The sequence below is a fragment of the Stylophora pistillata genome, chromosome 8 (genome assembly GCF_964205215.1).
Source record: "Stylophora pistillata chromosome 8, jaStyPist1.2, whole genome shotgun sequence".
Classification (NCBI taxonomy): domain Eukaryota; kingdom Metazoa; phylum Cnidaria; class Anthozoa; order Scleractinia; family Pocilloporidae; genus Stylophora; species Stylophora pistillata.
This window is the reverse complement of record NC_142526.1, coordinates 13,295,103-13,315,730: the sequence shown is the minus strand read 5'-3', so window position 1 is coordinate 13,315,730 and position 20,628 is coordinate 13,295,103. Positions and strand designations below refer to the sequence as shown.

Genomic DNA, 20,628 nt, shown 5'->3' with positions numbered 1-20,628 from the left:
CCAGAAGTCCACTGTACTTGCTATTCACTTCTGAACGTTTCAGCTGTAAACAGTCAAAAATTATTTTGCTGCTGCAAATCAAATTTCTGCCACCCAACCTATAGACTTGGTGCTGTTTGTTTATCATGCTGTACAGATTCTGAAATAATTCTGGTCATAAGTAACAAACATGTAATTCTAGAATGTAATTAACTTTTTTGTCATTTTTAGATGATTTTTGATTATATGTACAAGTCACATAGTGCAGGAGACCCAGGCACGTTGTTTCACCTTAAATGCAAACTGAACAGAAAAGATGTTGATGAGAAGGTGAACAAATCTTATCATGGATGTGAGTCATTCTTTAGTACAGTTCTAGATGGGTATGTGGTTTATGCCGCCATCGAGTATTTTGGAATGACAACTCCAGATGGAACTCCTTCCAAAAATGCCCCAGGTCCAGAGGGCTCTTCCCTGTTTGAGAAAGTAGGAGAAATGGTAGACAAGTTTGTACTTCTACATGTTCAGCCAGAAGAATTGCTGTTAGAAGGTGCATTACAGAGTCAAGATAACCAGTGTCAGCCAAGGTACAAATGCAGGTATCCAACATGTGAGAAAGTATATATCCATGAAAAGAGGCGTGATAACCATGAATTCAATGTTCATGGAATCAGAATTCAAGAGCAAAGTCCAGACAGGAGCCCGCCAAATCCAGCAAAGGAGGATGGCATATTCAACTACTCCCACAACATTCTTAAGACAGGACTTCTTCTGAGAGACTTCCAGGATTCAGTAAAAGAAGGAGATGGTAGAGGAACAGAGTACATTTGGAAGCTCCTGATGCTGATGTTTAAAGTGTGTGGGAAGACAAAATATGCCTTGGCTGCCATACGTCTGCATGCCCAGCTCAATGCACTTCTGACACCCAGAGAAGCTCATTCCCTTAGATGGAATCGCACCATTAACCTGAAAGGTGGTATAGGGAGAAATCTAGCAATAGATCAAGTGATGGAACACAATATTAAGGAAACAAAAGAGCTTATGTATGCACATGGAGCCAACTTAAAATTTAGTTCTGCCCAAATCTATAGCAGCGCATCAACTCTAATCAAAGAAACTATTTGTAATTTTGACCATGAAATTGATCTGCAGAAGCAGTTTTCTAAACACAAGAGGAGAAAGGATGAAGACATTTTTGAGGTTGTTACAACTTTGCAACAAGTGAATGCTTTGAAGGAAATTCCAGGGAGAACACACCAGGGAATAGGAACACTTCCCAAAGACCCAGTGTCAGCTCTAGATTGTAACGATCTTAGTATCTGGATAAACAAACATAAGAAAACCTGGGTCAATCCATACCAGGATTGAACTACCTACGAAAGGGACCTTGACCTGGTGCTCAGCACTACTAAGGAAACTCAGTAAGGGAGCTGGAGGCAGTTGCTGGAAATGGTTAAGGGGATACATTTAAATGATGTGCAACATGCCCAACTGCCACTGATGCAATTTAAAGACCAAATCTATGGGCAACCCTACTGAACTTTATACCAATGGCTCCTTTAGGAGTCATCAAGTTAGAAAAAGTTATATGCTTTTGAAGCATATCCATGTAATGCCAAGAAAACAACAATTTGCATCATACAGGAATGTTCTGAAACTCCTGAGAGACCAATACATGTTTTAAAGTAACTATCTTCGTTTCGGAATGTTTTAACAAATAATCCTACAGTAACTAAAATTACATGTGTAAACTTTCCTGTATCTTAAAGTAAAATCCTACTCATCTGGTAATAATTATTGTATATCGTCAAATACTCTTTTGAGACAATCAAAAATCTTGATGGCATGGTCAGCATTCCGTACAGAAAGTGTCTCTAAAATACTTTCCACAGAATTAAGTTTATAACAATTATCAATTGTTTCATTTAAAAGACTGTCTGAGAAACAAGTGAGTTGGTCAACACTAGAATACAGGCAGTGCAGATTTGACTGTTGAAATTCCTGTCTCATTTCTTCCTGACATTCCTTGAGCAGGCTCCAAAGTTCTTCTTTCTCACTTTCTGTTACATCTCGTACATGTATGTTTGATGTTGGTTCTGTTACCTTGGACATGAGGAAAGTCATGCTTTCTGTGTTCGCTTGACATTCTGTCTCTCCACACTGACAGTCATTTTCACAAATGTCACAACATAAGTGTTTTGGAATCACTTCACTGTTTTCACCAACGTCATCAAAAAAAGTAAGAATGTTTTCCCTTCGACAAGTTGTACACTTAACAAAGTCCAGCATCTCTGGTTCACAATGTCGAAGTTGATGACCATGAAAGAGAAGTAATGCCTCAGAATTTGCCCCATCCCTACCTACTTTACCAAATGCCTGCACATATGCTTCAATAGTGTTTGGAGGACCGTAATTAATAACCCGGTACAAACCTTTCATATCCACTCCCATACCAAGAGCACTGGTTGCAATGATGATTCGAACACTGCCATGTGGATATTTCAAAGATGATATGACATGCTGCTGGATTTTTAATGTTGTTCCACTGTGATACATTGCAATCATCCTATTTGCTGATTTTTTCAGGGAACTTGTGTGCCAGTAGGCTTTATTTTGTAGGGTGTTAATGAAAAAGTTATAAAGTTCTCCACAAGTCTGATAATTTCTGACATAAATCAAAGTTCTTGGACATTCAACCCCTTTTGTGCTAACCTCCTCAACCAACCAAGTTATCTTAGAGTAAGAGATAATTCATTCCCATTGTAAAGTAAGTCGTATTTCAGCCGGCCCGGGGGCTACAATGATTTTACTTCCTAATAAAGCTATCTATCTAGACGTTATCTAAGGCTATCTATCTAGCTCTAAACTGAAACCACTACAGTGTATTCAAAGCAAAAATGCATAAATTAGCATAAAAATAACACCATCCAATAAGGCATAGCACCAAGTCCATCCCATCGCCATTTTATTTCGCTCTAAAAGAAGATGGACGAGGCTTCGAGTGGTCAAGAGGATCGTCATTCAGGAGCCGTCATCCCGCCTCATGAGGGTCAAACGAGTAGCGGGGAAGGTAATGTCCATCCTGTTGCACTAGTGCAGCAGATTATTAACAAACCTGCGCTCACTTTGCTTCGGCGAGCCTTTCACGAGGATCGTGGGATTGTCGCTGACAGCGCAGCCAAATCTAACAGTAATTCTGCCGGAGCGTCCACGGCTCAGACGCATTTTGCATGAAATACGTGTTTTAACACAAAATAGTTATTTACCGGTGTTCTGGTTCTCCAGAATTTCCGGGACAGCTGGCTGAAAGGCCACAAAGTGAAGTGCCAGCAACACCATAAAGTCCCTGTTTAAAGTTGACAGTTCCAGAAATGGCCACTAGAACAATAAACTTCAATTTTTTCTCTTTGAAGAGTATAAAATGAAATGAAAAATTCACAAGGTTCTAACCATCTCAAGGGGATCCATTTGTTGGGCGACCTAAAATCAGGGGAGATTGACAAGATTTAGTCCAAATTTACGCCATTTGTGAGTTTCAAAACGAGAAATGTGAGATCTCTCTGTTTGAGAAATTGCTATGAAATAATGACTTCTTATTCATGTTTATTAAAAGAGATATGTATAAATTCTACTTACATCACCTGACTGGCCCAAGTGCCCTTCCAGGTATGCGCCAAGCTCCTCTAAAAAGTTGGCAATTTGGGCGTCAGTCAATGTGAGCTGCAAAATGAAATGTTTTTTGATCTTGAAAAACTATTCTATGTTCGAAGCTGAGTTCAAGAATGTGGCCTCGTTGCTAAGAGTCGAAATTGGGAAATGAAGAATTTTTTACCATAGGGTTATTAATTGATGTTGAGATGACATGTCTCTCTCACACAATGCGGGAAACAAATGGACTCGGAGACTCAGAGCTTACGAAGACTAACAACAATACTTCCGCCAAGTGGTTGTTTGCCAAGATTGTCTGCGCATGCTCATTTTACATCAGAAAAAAAATGGCCGCGACGGCGATTGAAACATGTATATTATCATCGTTACTATAAGACGTACCTTTTTGCAAGGTCTTTCCAAACGTTGAGAAAGCCTGTTAACTCGGGAACGCCCTACAAGCCCGTCTAAACATTTAAATTCTCATTTTGTTTTCTGGCTTGTAATAAAAGGCTTTTTAATACTTGTTAAGGACGGTCATCAGGTGTTTTATATTTGAATCCGGGCTTAAGATAACTTGCATTCTCGTCAATTTACATGGTGCCTTTTTGCTAACTATAAAATTGGAGTCGATAGAAAAGGGATTAAAATATTTTTACTATAGGGGTGCTTCACCCACCACCCATTAAGCTTGGACAGAAACTCAGGAGAGGCCAATGGTTTAAACACAGGTTCATTCATTGGTTATTACTTTCATGTAAAGGAGCCGTTTTGTTTTGAGTGTGAGTAACACAGGGTTACTCAGATCTGTGCATTGTTTCTGAGCTCAATAGAGCATTTATTAAGTCTTGTTTTCTGGATTTAGGATTCAATTTCTGCTCAAGCAGGGTAATGAGGTCAGGAACCTTCTTCTTCTTGAAGACACTTTCAGTCATTGCTTGTGACGTTGGTCTTGTTGACAGAATTTAGGGTGAAATTACGGCAACCTTCTTTGCAGTCTTCTGCGTGCCACCATCCATCCAAAATGAGCTGTTTTCCATCTTTTCGTATGGCCGTTTAGCTCTTTCTTCCTCTCTCAGCTCCTCTTGCCTTTTCTCCACCAGCAGCAGGTTTGTTGCAGCATCCCATCTGTTGATTTTACAGTGGAAATGGCGCCGCAAATCATCATTCTTCTTCTCAACACCTGTTATTAGATGTCATGTTACTTTTCTTAATTGCAGATCTGGCTTCATACAACTTCCAACAATGCCAAATAATAAATTTATCTTGAGTATTGTTACAATGGATCTATAGAATAAAGTAAAGATACATACCTTGGCCACAAAACATTTTAAAGCTTCCATGGTTACGCAGTATTACTGGCACATGGTACACCAAGCTGTGCATGTATGGGGTGATGATTACGGTCTCAGAATACCCAGAAGCAGTGCCAGACATGTTCACCATCTGTTTTCCCCAACTCTGTGCCTGGAAGAGTAAGCAAATGTTTTTGTTACATAGTTATGAAAAACCTTGTTGCTATTATGATATAAATATATGAGCAGTCTTATAATTTTATGTATATTGCGTTATCTTACCTTGGTTTCAAATGCTGTAATGTCATCATCTGTCAAATTCTCTTTGTTTAAGGGAAAGTACGTTTTTATTGGGAGGGGAGGGTCACTAGTAAATATTTTACAAATTGGGGAGGGTCAAACCTGTCTGATACGCAGTCAGGGGAGAGTCAGTTTTTTTTTTTTGTGGCGAGGAAAAAACTACTTCATTTCGGTTAGTTGACTTTTAGTTATTTCCTAACAAACACGCGAAGTGTATAGAAATCTAAAACTTATATGTACAAGCAAAGCTACCAGTCTAAATCAATCTACATCATTTTAAACAGATGTCGAAATATTATGTCAAAAAACTATCTTGTCCCAACTAACGTAATTGTCTCTCTCGACCCGTGCCCGCTTTCGTCCATATTTTGACGTCGGTAATGTTTCCGCACAGGGCTCTGGTATAAAATTAGTGTCCGGCGACGATTCGTTACTTGAGCTACTCGGGCTTAAACCGACAACTCGGTCTACTACATCACTTTGCGAGTCAGTTTCCACCTCGGAAAGTGACGAGGTCACTTGTTGCTGTACATTTCTGAGTGGGGGCTTCTGGGGTTGGTGACGCCCCATTAAATTGTACAGCAAGCTACCAATGTGCGCTTTTATCATTGCGACTTTTTCAGCTTTCTTCCCGTTGAAGTTGATCTTGTGATGGGAAAAGTACAAGGATATTTCGTCTACCCTCAAGGACGACAGCTTATCGGATTTGTACAGTCCAACCCGGTCAATGTCATTGTACTCCCGGCTCAGCCGTTTCATTCGCTCCCTTTCAGTCTCCTCTTTCTTCTCCTTGCGCATTTTTATCTGGGCAATGTGCTCAACATACTCTACTACAAGCTTTTCGGGGACAATGTATTATCTGAAAACCTTCTAATAGCCTCACTGTCCCCACTGACTAGTTCACTTTCCTCAACAATCGCTTAATCTGAGCTCGAGGCTGGAAGTCATCCGGCTCACCGCGATCGGTGGGGGTTGCACTCCAAGAGAGGTGATAGAAGTTTGGTAGCTTGCCATAGTAGGGATACGGTCGTCGAGTTGGAAGTGGAGCGCTGGTAGTCTCATCCTTCTCGCAAAATTTGCATAGTTTGCCACTTCTCTCTTTACACGACATTCGCCTCTACTCCGTATAAAGCTCACCTTTCTCACAATGGAGGCTCTCCAATTGTTCTAGCTTGGAAAAATACCCATGTCCCGGAACGAACAGAACTCTTTTGATTGTTGGTGACTCCAAGATACTCTTTCAAGTGCTTACAGTTGTGGAAAAATTGATTTTCTGGTCGGTCGACCAAAAATGCTGAAATATACCCTCGTGGCGCTGGGGAGTCGTCAGTTCGAAGACACACTTCTTCAGCAACAGCCCACGCATTTTTTCCATGACTTTACTGCTATGCGCGTCTAGCTCTGATGTTGAAAGAGACTTGACTTCCTCTTCAGAAAGTCCATGTAAAGTCTCGTATTTCTGCCATTTAAGACTGCTTCCATCACAGAGAGCATCACCTTTTCATGCATTGAGCCGCTCTGCTTCATTCTATCCCGAGTCTTCTCTTGCCCGGTGAATTCTCAAGAACTTTCATTGCCATACACTCTTGCTCTCTTTAGAATTCGTATTCTGGACTCTGCACTGGACACGCCTACTCCTGGCCCAGCATCAGTTAGACCTCGTAAGCGTGGATACACAGGTGGCAGTCTGAGGCAGGCGATTCTTCTCAAGACTTCATCACACTGTTCGAGTACGGGATTCAGTACCCTCTGCAACTGTGAAAATTGACGCCACTTTGTCTCGAGCCTTCTCCAACAGCTCCATGGTTTTGCCGACAGTCGTTTTGACTATTTTCAAACTCTCCAGAAATTCTGCATTCATATCATGACTAACTTGTGGCCAGACTTTATATGCCGTCCGTTTGAATTTGTTACGAGTTCGAATGTTTTGAGGAAAGTTTGTTCGGCACTAAACTGAACGCAGGGTTGTCGGAACAACAACAAGAAGATTTATTCGAAAATGAACGTAATTTCCACAAGTTAAACTCTAAGCAACTCGTACTCGACAAACTTACACGGCCTCCGCCAACTTGAATAAATACAGCTCTTGTCACGCTTGACTAAACACGGCTAACTCCAACTCTGTTCGCTTGTGAAAGATTAGTTAAAAACTTCGCTAGGACTCGTCTACTTATATACTCTTACAATAGGCTTCTAGAATTCTCTAAATTAGTAATAGTTCTAATTATAGAAGGATTACAAAATACACCGATTTAGAAACGATCACGTACGAACCTAAAAATAAACAAACAACGAACTCTCGCGAAGCCTCTAGAATGTAGCGCTAGTCACGCAATACTATTTTTCGTAACATAACCCCCTTCTAGAAGAAATTTCCTAAATTTATCCTAAGTAAGAAAAATTGCGAAATAAGGTGCAGTTCAATGTTAGCAAACTTAATCCTCTACACGACTCAAGTAATCTGCTCCAACGTTCTCTGAGCCTTTAATGGCTTCAACTCTGAATGAATAGCTTTGCAGAAACATAGCCCAACGCATAAGGCGTCCGTTGTTAAACTTAGCACTGTTCATATACTTTAAGGGTTCATGGTCCGTCTGAAGAACAAAAGAAACTCCGTACAGATAAAGATGAAATCTCTTGATACTCCATACAGTTGCTAGACATTCCTTCTCAATTGTAGAATAGTTCCTTTCTGCACCTGTCAATTTCTTGCTTGCGTAGCAAACCGGGAATAACTTCTCATTATGTTTCTGCATTAATACTGCACCGATTCCACTGTTGGAGGCGTCCGTCCTTAAGAAATAGGTTTTAGCTGGATCGGGGAGCCGTAGAATAGGCTCGCTTGTTAGGTAAGACTTGATTGTTCGGTAGGCTTTCTCTTGGGCTTCACTCCACTCAACTTTATTAGGTTGGCCTTTCCGCGTAAGGTCAGATAAGGGCGCTGCAATCGCTGCAAAGTTGGGAATAAAATCTCTGTAGTATCCTGCTAGACCCATAAATGATCGCACCTGTTTCTTTGTGCTTGGTCTTGGGGTATCTTTAATTTTCTCCACATTATCCTGATGTAGACCAATCATTCCTTGCTCTAGTCGGTGGCCTAGGAAATCCACACTGTTTACACCGAATAGGCACTTAGTAGGTCTAATAGTGAACCCAGCTTGTACAAGGCGTAAAAATAGCTCTCTTAGGGCTCCAATATGTTCTTCCCACGTACGGGTGTGAACCAATATATCATCCCAGTAGAAATCAACGTTGGCTAAATCTTTTAGCAGCTTCTTCATTGCACGCTTCAGTGTTGCTGCAGAGTTGATCATTCCGAACGGCATCTTCAGGAACTCGTACGATCCATCGGGTGTTACGAACGCCGTTTTCTGTATGTCCTCTTCCGGTATTTTTATCTGCCAATATCCCTTGCTTAGGTCAATTTTTGAGTAGAACTTGTCTCCACTAAGCTTCTGAAACAAATGTTCGGCGGTTGGCATAGGTTCGGGGTCAAATACAGTTAGTTTGTTTAGTTTCCGATAATCAACGCACACACGGTTTGTGTTGTCTTTTTTCTTCACTACTACCACAGGTGATGCATACGGAGAACTGGACTCTCTAATAACTCCCATTTTGATCATGTCGACAATATCTCTTCTCAGCGACTCTCTGATGCTGTAAGGCACTGGGTAAGGTCTTGATCTAACCGGTTCGTCTGAAACGAGTTTGATATGATGCTGAACGAGATCTGTAGCGCCTGGTGCTTCAGTGAACAAATTCGCGAACTGTTTAGCCAGATCCGTAAATTCATTGCGTTGCTCATTCGTCAGATTTGGTCCGGTTTTAACATCCTCGATCGATTCTTTTGCTACATATCCACCAAGCTCTAAGAAATCAATGTTTTCTTCTTCTGCTTCATCCGCTTTAACTGCACAGTTGACAGCATCGTCTACACACGAAGCGCCTACCCCACCAGCTAATGCTCTTTCGGTTGTGGTCTCCTCTCGCTCAAAATACTTTTTAAGTAGATTAGCGTGGTAAACTTTCTCCTTGCCTTTTACTTTCACCTTGTAGTCATTGAGACCTACCACAGAACTAACTTCAAAGGGGCCCTTCCACTGCATAAGTAGCTTGTTGTGGTCGGTAGGTAGCAGTATAAGCACTTTCTCACCTGACTGGAACTTCCTAACTTTGGTCTTTCGGTCGTAATAGTGCTTTCCTTTCTGCTGGGCTTTCTCCAGTTCACTATGGGCGAGTTTAAGAGTATCTTCTAACTTCTCTCGTAACTCGAAAACGTATTGGTAACTGTTCTTTACCTCAGGCTCGTCAACTTCTTTCGTCCACAGCTGTTTGAGTATAGCCATTGGTCCTCTGACAGCTCTTCCATATAACAACTCAAACGGTGAAAAACCGGTGGACTCTTGGGGAACTTCACGATAAGCGAACAACAGCGGATTTATATAGCGATGCCACTGCCTTGGCTGCTCACTACACAGTCTCTTCAACATAGACTTCATTGTTCCATTGAATTTCTCCGTTAAGCCGTTACACATCGGGTGATAGGGTGTTGTTGTAAGCTGTTTAATGCTGAGTAGACGGGTGACTTCTCTCATGCAGTCAGAAACAAACTGCGTACCGAGATCACTCAAGATTTCTTCGGGTATTCCTAGACGGCTGAAAATATCTACCAATGCCTCTGCTACAGTCTCTGTGTCAATGTTCTTTAGCGGCACAGCCTCTGGGTAGCGAGTCGAAAAATCTACCAGTGTCAATATATATCTGTGTCCTTCTTCACTCGGGGGACTTATAGGGCCAACAAGATCTATTGCTACTCTCTTAAAGGGTTTATCAATCAATGGCATCTTCTCTAACGGTACTTTTGGTACTGATCCTTTACTTACGGTTTTCTGACAAACGTCACAGGACTTGCAAAATCGAGTCACGTCACCTTGAATTCCAGGCCAGTAAAACGCACTCTGGATCTTGTCCGTTGTTTTCTTTATACCCATGTGTCCGCCCATGATCGATCCGTGAGCTACTTGCATTATGGAGCGTCTCAACTTTCCAGGTACCATAACTTGTTTAAGTGGCTTACCACCATTTACATAGGGATGCTGGTACAAGCGGTACAGTACTCCGGATTTTTCTTCAAAGGAAATCTCCGCCTGACCCTTCACTAGTACACCGTCTCGATCCCAATACTTACGTAGGCTCTCATCTTCTCGCTGCATCTGTTTGAGCTTCTCTTTATCCACAATAGGGTTTTCACGGGTACTAGGCACTCTCAAAGTGGTGCTTTCATCCTTTTTCTTAGCTTGACTTCGGGTCGTTACCGCACAAGCCTCTTGCCAACTGGGATCTGGATTTTGTGCGTCCCTTGCATCACGTACATTACCAATAATTAGGTCGTAGATAGGATCTGAAAGGCACTGCGCTTCTACATGACCCTTGAGATAAGGCGTATCAACATAAATTCTTGCTATAGGCACTTTCCTCGCTGTGTTGTCTATAAGCAGCATGACGTTAAAATCTCCGGTGAACTGATCCTCGCTAACAAGGTTCTTCCTGACTACAACTCCACTGCAACCGGTATCTCTTAAAACGTCAACAGTCTTCTCTCCTACTCTGCCTTTTACAACTGGCATCTTACTTCTTACTCCAGATAAGGGTTCAACACAGGCATTACTTAGCAACGGGACTTTCTTGCCACAGGCCAACAGAAGCTGATCATTTTGAATACACGACTTAACTTCCTCAGGGGTAGCGTTAAGATCTGGTGACTTAACCAAACAGCCAGCACTAACTTGACCACGTTGCACAAGATTACTATCTTTACCTTGATTTCCTGACTTCCGTCCACTCACTCGACAGTTCCTCGCCTCATGACCTCGCCTGCCACATAGGAAACACTTTCTTACTAGAGCTGGACAGTTAATCGCTTTGTGTCCGTGGGCATTACATTTGTAACACTGGGGAGCTGTTGTCTCACTCTGTGAATTCTTTGTTTCCTCCGTTTTGGATGGCCTCTTGGTCGCGGAACTAAACAACTGCTTTCCATGTGCTTCCAAGTATTGATCGGCGATTTTCGCTATCTGGTCAAGCGTTTCCGGGGCTCTTTCACGAAGGTGAATAGCTAACTCCTTTGGGCAGGAGTCAATAAACTGTTCTTCCACAATTAAGTCTTTCAGGCCTTCAAAGGACTGTTCAGTGTGTGACAGTTGCAACCACCGCAACAAGTATCTCTCCAGCCGCACTATAAACTGTTCTGGACTCTCATCGACTTCCGGCTTCGATGTTCTAAATTTACGGCGATATCCGTCCTCCGTAAGGTCATATCTCTTCATCAAGGCTAGCTTCACCCGGTCATAATCTTGGGCTGCCTCCTCAGATAACCGCGAATAAACTTCTAGTGCACGTCCAGACAAAAGAGCACTAAGTTTCGAAGCCCATCCTGTTTTCTCCCACTTAGCTGTCGTTGCAAATCTCTCAAATCTCTGTAAATAAGCATCCAAGTCGTCCTTGCCATCGATGAATGAGGGAAGCTTGGGTGCCTTGGCCCTATCCTCTCTTACTTCAGGACGCCCGTCAGCATTCTGCACGGCCAAACGTGCAATCTCCAACTCGTGTTCTCTTTTTGCCGCTTCAATACTCTCTCTCTGTTTCAACAGCTCGGCTTCCATCTCCAATTTTCTTAGTTCGCGTTCTTGTCGCCTAGTTTCTCTCTCTTCGTCTTCTTTTCTTTTATTCTCTTCAAGCATTCGACGTCTCTCTTCCTTTTCTTCTTCTCTCTCTTCCCGTTCCCTTCTTCGTTCTTCTTCAAGCAGTCTGCGTTTCTCTTCTTTTTCTTCCTCGTCTCTCACAAACTCAAGGAGCTTTTCTCCTTCCAAACCAAATTCTTTTCCCATCTGCAAAAGCTTTTCCATTTCCAAAGCGGTGTTTCACAGCAAAACCACAATACACTCTCTTGTACAGTTCTTCTTACTTTTTCTGTAACTCCTTCTTGAATTGTCCTTTCCTGGTTTCTGTAGTCGGTAAACAAATGAATTCCTCTCCCGGACAGGCCCCCAAATGTTACGAGTTCGAATGTTTTGAGGAAAGTTTGTTCGGCACTAAACTGAACGCAGGGTTGTCGGAACAACAACAAGAAGATTTATTCGAAAATGAACGTAATTTCCACAAGTTAAACTCTAAGCAACTCGTACTCGACAAACTTACACGGCCTCCGCCAACTTGAATAAATACAGCTCTTGTCACGCTTGACTAAACACGGCTAACTCCAACTCTGTTCGCTTGTGAAAGATTAGTTAAAAACTTCGCTAGGACTCGTCTACTTATATACTCTTACAATAGGCTTCTAGAATTCTCTAAATTAGTAATAGTTCTAATTATAGAAGGATTACAAAATACACCGATTTAGAAACGATCACGTACGAACCTAAAAATAAACAAACAACGAACTCTCGCGAAGCCTCTAGAATGTAGCGCTAGTCACGCAATACTATTTTTCGTAACAGAATTGAACAGCGCATTATCATCTTCAGTTACTTTCGCATTCAGCTCATCGATTTTGACCTTCAGCTTCGAAAGGTCATCAATGTTGTTAATTGTGGTAGCGTCATGGTGTTTTGCGCTAAAATTTTCCTCCATGAATCTCTCGGCAGCCGCTGGATTATCAGAAGTCACAAAAGCCAACCTGTGATTTATTGCTTTCACAGCCTCGCGAACTTCCCACTGGCGCTTTCTTTCAGTCACAAAACAGCGGCGAAAGCGTTCCTTGTAGGGACAAGTGGTCAAAAAAGACAGGTAGAATTTTGGGCAAAATGCTATTTGAGAACGCAGTATATTCGCCCTTTGGGTTCGGGTACCACCCCAGAACTTCATCTTTCCACTTCTCTGGACTTGTACTTTCACTTGTTCCCGCACCCGATGTGCTACCAACAGAGTCAGAGGAGTAGCGGGTATCCTTTTTGGAATGGCGAGTCGGTAAACAGCCACAATAGCCACAAGTTGCTCCATCTGACCGCATGAAATCCTCGCATTCTCCACAAGTGCATTTCCCTCTTTGTATTCCTCGCACATGCTTACCCATTTTCAAGTTTTCACCGTGCAACGCCACAGAATTAACTGCTTTGTGCGCAGACACGGTTATGTGAGCAACACTTCCGGTCAATTATTTTTTAATTCCGGTTATTTTTGTATTTGAGGAGGTGTGGGGGGAGGGTCAGATCCTTTTGTTTAGGCATTTATGAAGAGTCATGCATTAATCCAATCTGGAAAGTGGGAGGGCCACGACTTTTTTGGCAAAAAATTTCTAAAATAGCCCGGTCCAACCCCCCCCCCCCCACCCCCAATAAAAAACGTACCTAGCAGCTCTCTAAAATTCTGAAATCACAGGCAAGCAAGATGATAAGTAAATTTTTACATACTTGTAACAGGTCTATTATTGTGTCCTGAATTTATCACGCAATTGAAAATGCTTGGAGCTTTACACATTATATATATAATATGTATACTAGTTTTTGCTAAGATTTAGTTTTAGACATTATATTAAACACCATCAGCCCTTAATCCTTGTTTGCTAATGTTATGGTTAAATTACTGTCAAATAATAATAAATGAGTGTGTTTTAATGAATTGACTTAACAAATGTCTTAAACATGTATTTGTAATATATATAAGATTTACTAATTGTTCCAAAACTAAAGGGGGAAGTGACCATAAGTACATTTATTGCAAAGAAGCGATGGCATATTTATGTTTTCACCTAATTAGTACAAATACTGTACCTAGATATACATATGGACATTGCTATCGAAACTCTATATTGACTGAACATGTGTTTAACAATAATTTGTACACTTGTGTCAAATGCAACGTAGAATTACAATATGTGACAATTGTTTTCCTACTATTCTGTATGGCAACCAAACATCAGAAAAAAATCACAAGACATTCTTGCCTTTGCAGTAAATGGCACAATCTTATAAATTAACTATTGTTATTATCTCTGTTACTAAATAAATGGAAACATGCTTATCCTGCCACTTTTGAAACAAGCTAACAAACGGGAGTGCATTCTTGGAACATCAAAAGTAACATGGCTGGGGTTTGTAGCAAAAGCTAGACATGTTGCAAAGGCAACAGAAAACACACCACAATCACTGCCAGTATTTTGTTGCTGCACAGGTACAGAATTAAGACTGATCAAATTCTCACCTAGTAGGTCATTTGTCTGTTCCTCAATCTCTTGGCAAACGGCAGGATGAAATAAGCTATCATAGAGGTTAACTATGCCAGGGGTACATCCTATTTAGCTTACACAAACCCAGTGATCACTTCCAGTGTCTAAGATTTGAATAAATTCACCAGACTCTACATCGAAGTTTCTAACTCTACCCAAAATTGGGCGCTGAAAACCCCCAATTGATTGATTTTCTTGTTTTATGAGGACATGAGCATGCTGAATAATGTCCCAAGTAAGCCATCCAGTAGGATCTTTGATAATGTTATAGTCTGAGCTGTCTAACCCCTTAAGAGCACTGAATTTGTTGATAGAGCCAGTTGACACTTTCGTAATCTCAATATCCCTGTCATCAACGTCTTATAAGTTTGAAGCAACAGGTGACTCAGGTAATGAAGAAGCAGAAGTGGTAGTAGTGGTTTTCTTTCCACTGCAATCAGGACACAACCAGGTTGTTTTGGAATTGTTAGGCAGTCTTTTCAATCCCAAGCACCACAAATGAAAAAAATGTTCATTTTTACAGGTAGGGTTGTGGCACTCAACCAGCCTATCTTTAGTGGATGCCTTGCCATTACAAACACAAATAGTATTATATTTCATTGCAGCTTGATGGATTGTAGATTGCACTTTTTGGTTTGAGGCTTTCTTTCCTTTCTTATACTGTGAAAGCTTACAGCAATGAGGACAGTACCATTTCTAAGGTATCGACACATTATCTAAAGCCAACATGTTTTATGGAATTTTCCATAAGGTCAATCAACATTACTGCAGGGTATTACTCCATCACTATGGCTCCCTCGACAAAAGCAAATCGCATTCTCATCAGGCACTCTGTCAGGCTGATCACACCTTCTAGTGTACCACCTTCCAAGCATCTCTGGAAGGATACGAATTCTCCAGAAAACTTCAAGCTTTGACATCACATTCTTTGAGTGTTCTTTGTCAGGGTTTATTCGGTCACAAACAGTTTGAGAATTTCCTTGTGAATCTCTTGAAAAGACAACAAAGTCACAAAATTTTCTCTCAGGTAGGGTAAATAACTGCTGCTGTACTTGATAGTAATAATTATGGGTTCTTCTAAGCTTCAATTTTCCATTCACATTCTCAAGACAGGATGTTGATTTGTGACTATTCTCCTCAAAGTTGCCATCCTTGATTGAAATAAGGCATTTCACTTCCCCACAACCCAACCCACAGCAATCACAAGAGACTAAAAAATCTGGTGTTGCATGAATGTAAGGATACTCCTTGTTTATAAACAGTTCACATCTCTTGAGTTCAAAGTTTACATGTTGCTGTTTCATGACCTGTTCATAAGCTGTAATGGCAGATTCCTCATACTTACAACCATATTTAACTGCTTTGATGTTAAGTTTGTACAAGTGAGGATAGCATACTGATTGTATGAGTGATTGTGAAGGCTGCGCAATATTAGTATGGTAGACAGCACCACAGACAGAGGCTCCAATTCTACCAGCACGATGTCTGAAGAACCATGAACCCTTTGCTTGGGTCTTGGTATCTTGTTCAACAATTTCAATTTCTTTCTCAGAAATGTTAATTTTCGACCTCTAAACACTTGTTCAACAGCTCTGTATACTTAAGATCTAAATTACATGGCTCGTAAAGATCAGTTACAACTGGTACATTGTGGCTCTTTGATACAAATTGATCAGCATATGGGTCAATTAAAGTAAACACTGCAGCTTTTGTTTCGCACTTATTGAGCCTTTCATAAAAATTTTAAACATCTTGTGCTGAAACAATTGTGCTCGAAGTGATCTTTGGTTTAACAGTCTTGTTTTGATCGAAGCGTGTATCTTTGCCATCAAAAGAATCGATCTTACGGTCTAGTTCTTCTTTCAGCTTTTTAGCTGAAGTAAAAGTAATTTCCTTTGCTCTAGCATAGGCCACTTTGTCGACGTACGTTGGAAGGAGCCACGTGCACTTAACTTGCGTACAAGCTAGCTTCCCATTAATTCGCGTCCAGCATTCTAGGTAAATAAGGACACTGGCGATGTGAGAGCACGATTCAGCCAAACCTGCCTTATATCCTAAACAATGCGCAGAAAAAACTCTTCCATTTGTCCCATGTAAAATCCAAATAATTACAAGAGAGTCATTCATTCGTTGTGAATGGCGAACCTTTGCAACAACAGCATGCTTTTCCAAAACCAGGTAACCTTTGACTGAAGCAACAAACCCGAATACCACTTGATTGTAAGCTTCTAGACTCTTGTAATTTTTAAACTGTTCGGTCGTGTAATAACTTGTCTCTAAAACCAAGAAACTAAACAAGTCCGACCGTTCAACCGGAGGTAAATTCTCTGCATCGAGCTCTTCTTCGGGGATCGTGACCGGATCAATGCCTATTTTCGCTATCTTTCGATATATCGTTGCTTTACATCATCCTTAAAAGACACAGCATACTTGGATAGAACAGGTACCGACATTTAAGATCATTTAGAAGCGATTTTTAGCACATGAATAAAGAATTACTATAGAACTGGCCTTGGTTAGCAAATATTTCACACCTCAGAGGGGCACAATAATGGCGGTCACAAATTTGCATGATTTTCGTGACGTCACATGCAAGTCACCAATATTTCCCGATGGCTAACTACACGTTGTTAAATGCAATTACTACATATTGAATATCAGTGATTACAACTTTAATCCAAAAAATTATACATGTATCATGTGTTATTAAAAAATCATAGTTACATATATATCACATAAAAAATCACAAATGTGTCCTAAAAATAATAGAGCCGGAGCACCAACTCCTTGTAACAGACAGGGCAAAATAATTAACTATCTTATATCTGGGCTAATCACTACGTTTTCGTGATAAAAAGTGATATACATTGTCAACATCATAATTACCATCACTAATTTGCAAGGCATGTATGCCGTGTGTACAAGTTCTACCATGACATATGACATATGAAGTCCTGCTGATAAAAGTATTTTGAATTACATAGAACTGGAACAAAATATGAGCAACTGTATTGAGTGCACCATCGTACTAACTAATTTTCGACATGAAGACCTTTGGCTTGAAGCATTGCTTTTCCGCCATATGGAAGAAACTGAAGAGTACGTGACGGTACAGTAATGGCGGAAATTTCAAATTTCTGGTCGTATTCTTTCAAACACTTCGTTAGAAAATGAAAGTACACATTTCCACAACCTTTCCAGACTTATCGGTCCGCTCACGGACTCCCACACTTTTGATTAACACTATGTCAGCCTGATTGAAGGACACTCTACACTGCTCACAACGGGGAACGGGTTTACAGCGGTAACCCACCTGAGAATTCAAAAGGCGGAGTAAACGATGTTTACAAACACTTATTTTATCAGTAGGTCGCCGCTTACAGCGAAATTAGACGACTCGCTTTTATTTAACTATTGCCCAGGCGAAGCCACGAAGCCTAGTATTCCGAGGCGAGAATTCGAAGTCAACGTTTCTGCAATGGCTGCCACCATTTGTTCTGACGTCTCTCTTTGTTTTTCCTTCCTGAAATCTAAATCTTTTGGCAGAGTTTGGGTGTGTTGGTTGTTTGCATTGCCCAACAGCATTTTTTGCAGATAAGTAGCAAGGGGGTAATTTCTTAGTTTAATAGAAATGAGCTAGGAAACGTAAGAACCAGCCTAGTTATACCTAACAAGGCTGTTGTTGCTCTTCTTGTCTTTATCTGGAGTATTCTCCAGTGAGTAAGAACTAAGAATGTTTATCACTTCCTCTACATCCTGCTGAAAAAAATTATATATATATAAGTAAATAGATGGATACATAGATAGATAGATAGATTGATGAGATAATAAATAATGTATTCTTGAATTCATTAATATATTATCAAGAGGCTAGACCATCACAACTGATCGCCATTGTGTTCCAATATAGAAGTGCAACAGCATACAGAGTTACATAACTAAGCTTCTAACTTGCAATCTAACCTGGAAATCAGTTGACCATGGTACGCGTTCTAAATCACTGTCAGAGTCGGAACTACGTGCAAAGGAGAAGACCAGGAAAACATGAGTTATGTCTTCAAGAATGGTAGGTGTATGAACTCACATTCATGCTAATGCTCACAATAATATTTACACTGTATTGATCGTATTCAAGATCATATTGTTGTCGTATGAGATGCAGAGTCCAAAAGCCTCTCAAATTCCTTTAGATTCGTCTGTTTGCAAACCTTTTTGCATTTTATGACAGGTGGAGGTGATAATTCATCTATGTGGAAATACGAAAATGATCGTGGACATCCCGAAAGGCACAAAATTTTAAGGAAAACCTTTTGCATCCAATGCGTGGGGTTTGTGTTAAGTCCGTAATAAATTCTTACACCTTCCGTTCAGTTTCAAACAGCTTCGATCCTTTTTGTTGTAGAGTCTCAAAAAGCTTAAAAAATATTTCAGGAAGTTTGTTTGCAGCCTTCTCTCGCTCTATGATGGGCCGAAGAGAACATGCCAACCGAAGATATCCTGCAAGTTAAATAAGTTGAAGAAAATCTGTTATTTACATTTCGCGGCAACGTTTCGTTCTTGACATCTTCAGTTTTCATTGCAGTTGCGATACACAATCCCGCATGTTCTTTTTCCTTTGTCCAATTTTCATTGGAAGTCAATTGATAGCTTTACTCCCATGATTTTTCCCAGGAATAAACATTTAAAGTGGCTCTATATTTGAAAATATTGAAGGGCCGCAGCCAGGATAAAACATAGTTTAAATATAAAAACGATCTCCGGCTAAAATGATTAAAAACTACGCGCTTTCGACTGCCTGAACTGCAGTCTTCAACGGGTAAAATGAATGATAAGAAAGCGATGAGAAAATTTAAATAAGGACATGAAGTGCGAAATAATGAGAATGTAAATGATTATGAATATTTGTTAAAAAGAATGTTGTGTTGTCCAGGTAACGGGAAAGAATTGTTATCTGCGTTAGGTGCCACTCTGGTATGCCACGCTTCTAATGTTTTTCTGATTCTAAAGGTGCCTTTGTCAATAATTGACGCGTTTTCAAAATCAATGGCGTGGTTGTTGGATCAGGCGTGACTAGCAACTCTAGAACCTTTGGCCGCAGTTTTGATATTTCTCAAATGTTCTTTTTTTCGGGTATTAAAAGCTCTACTGGTTTCCCCCAATAACACCACGAACAATTTGCACAGGGAATTTTATACACAACGTTGGTCTGCGGTTCCATTGAAGGTCGGAATTTCGGAGCTGGGAACTGTTGTTGCAGAGTGGTAAATGGTTTGTTTACAACTGTGACATCATGTTTTTTGAGGACACTTGTCAAAGGTTCAGTTACTCCTTTGATGTAAGGAGGAGAAGCGAAAGACCTGCGTGACTCGGTTGGTTCAACCATCTTGAAAAACAGTCCGACAAGTTCCTCTGGGGATACATTTGTTGTTGAGGATCGAGTTTTTCTAGGCTGTGTGTTTTTGATGAACTTGGATGGATAGCCGTTGGAATCCAAAGCTGCATGGACATAGTTAAGTTCATGCTTTTTTCCTTCGGAGGAATTGGGTAGATTTAGAGCCTTGTGCAGGAGAGTTGATGCTGTGCTGACCTTGTGTTGTCTGTCGTGATGTTGAAACTTTGTCAATAGTGTCTTCCCAAAATATTGATTTCATGGGATTTGTGCGATCAGCTACCATACACTCAACTTTGTAATAGGTTTTGTCGTTCTCGACAACGGCTTGTTTGTCTGGTTGTTTTTTAACTTTGAGGTGAATTCGCTGATAAATAGGTGCCTCTAGAGCTTCTTCACAGGTGTGAAGCTTGTTGTCAAATTTGTCATTGTAAGGAAATGCAAGACTTGTGGAGTGGAGTTTGGCACTTTTGGAGAGAGTATATTCTTCCTTGTCAGAGAACAGTCTCTTGGTATGCTTTCTTGTTCCAATTATTTTGATGGGGGACTTCTTTTTAAAAGCTTGTTGTAATGTTGGTCTCTGCTTTGGAGAGTAGCACACCAAACGGACACTTTCTTTTTCACTAGTTTTTAGACTACAATCAAAGAAATTTGTTTGCGATTTTGTTGCAGTTTTGATGGGACTCAGCTGATGAAGATACCCTTCAAGGGCTAGAGAATAGAAAATAAGCTAACATTAGTTAAAAATGAAAAGAAACTGTGTTTAAATAACATCCAGTTATGAGATAGATGAG

The 20,628-nt window shown here is 40.6% G+C and overlaps 3 protein-coding genes, 1 long non-coding RNA gene and 2 pseudogenes across 4 annotated transcripts in view; 1 reads left to right on the top strand and 5 right to left on the bottom strand.

Moving 5' to 3' along the window:
* LOC148725064 (uncharacterized) overlaps window positions 1-20,628 on the bottom strand; it is a 249,609-nt gene that overhangs the window by 200,154 nt on the left and 28,827 nt on the right. The gene's annotated exons all lie outside the window — the stretch shown is intronic.
* On the top strand, window positions 211-2,002 carry LOC148725074 (uncharacterized). Its single transcript, XM_088729522.1, has one exon. The coding sequence runs from the start codon at window positions 211-213 to the stop codon at window positions 1,345-1,347; it is 1,137 nt and encodes a 378-aa protein (XP_088585648.1). The 3' UTR covers window positions 1,348-2,002.
* LOC148725072 (uncharacterized) lies at window positions 5,452-13,492 on the bottom strand. Its single transcript, XM_088729533.1, has 2 exons — window positions 13,128-13,492; window positions 5,452-5,960 (listed from the first exon to the last, which is right to left on the bottom strand). The coding sequence occupies exons 1-2, from the start codon at window positions 13,281-13,283 to the stop codon at window positions 5,523-5,525; spliced, it is 594 nt and encodes a 197-aa protein (XP_088585659.1). The 5' UTR covers window positions 13,284-13,492; the 3' UTR covers window positions 5,452-5,522.
* Window positions 7,188-12,267, bottom strand: LOC148725073 (uncharacterized). The gene has a single exon (XM_088729502.1). The coding sequence runs from the start codon at window positions 12,125-12,127 to the stop codon at window positions 7,658-7,660; it is 4,470 nt and encodes a 1,489-aa protein (XP_088585628.1). The 5' UTR covers window positions 12,128-12,267; the 3' UTR covers window positions 7,188-7,657.
* Window positions 13,725-16,898, bottom strand: LOC148725071 (uncharacterized; annotated as a pseudogene).
* Window positions 19,338-20,628, bottom strand: part of LOC148725070 (uncharacterized) — a 2,055-nt pseudogene continuing 764 nt past the window's right edge.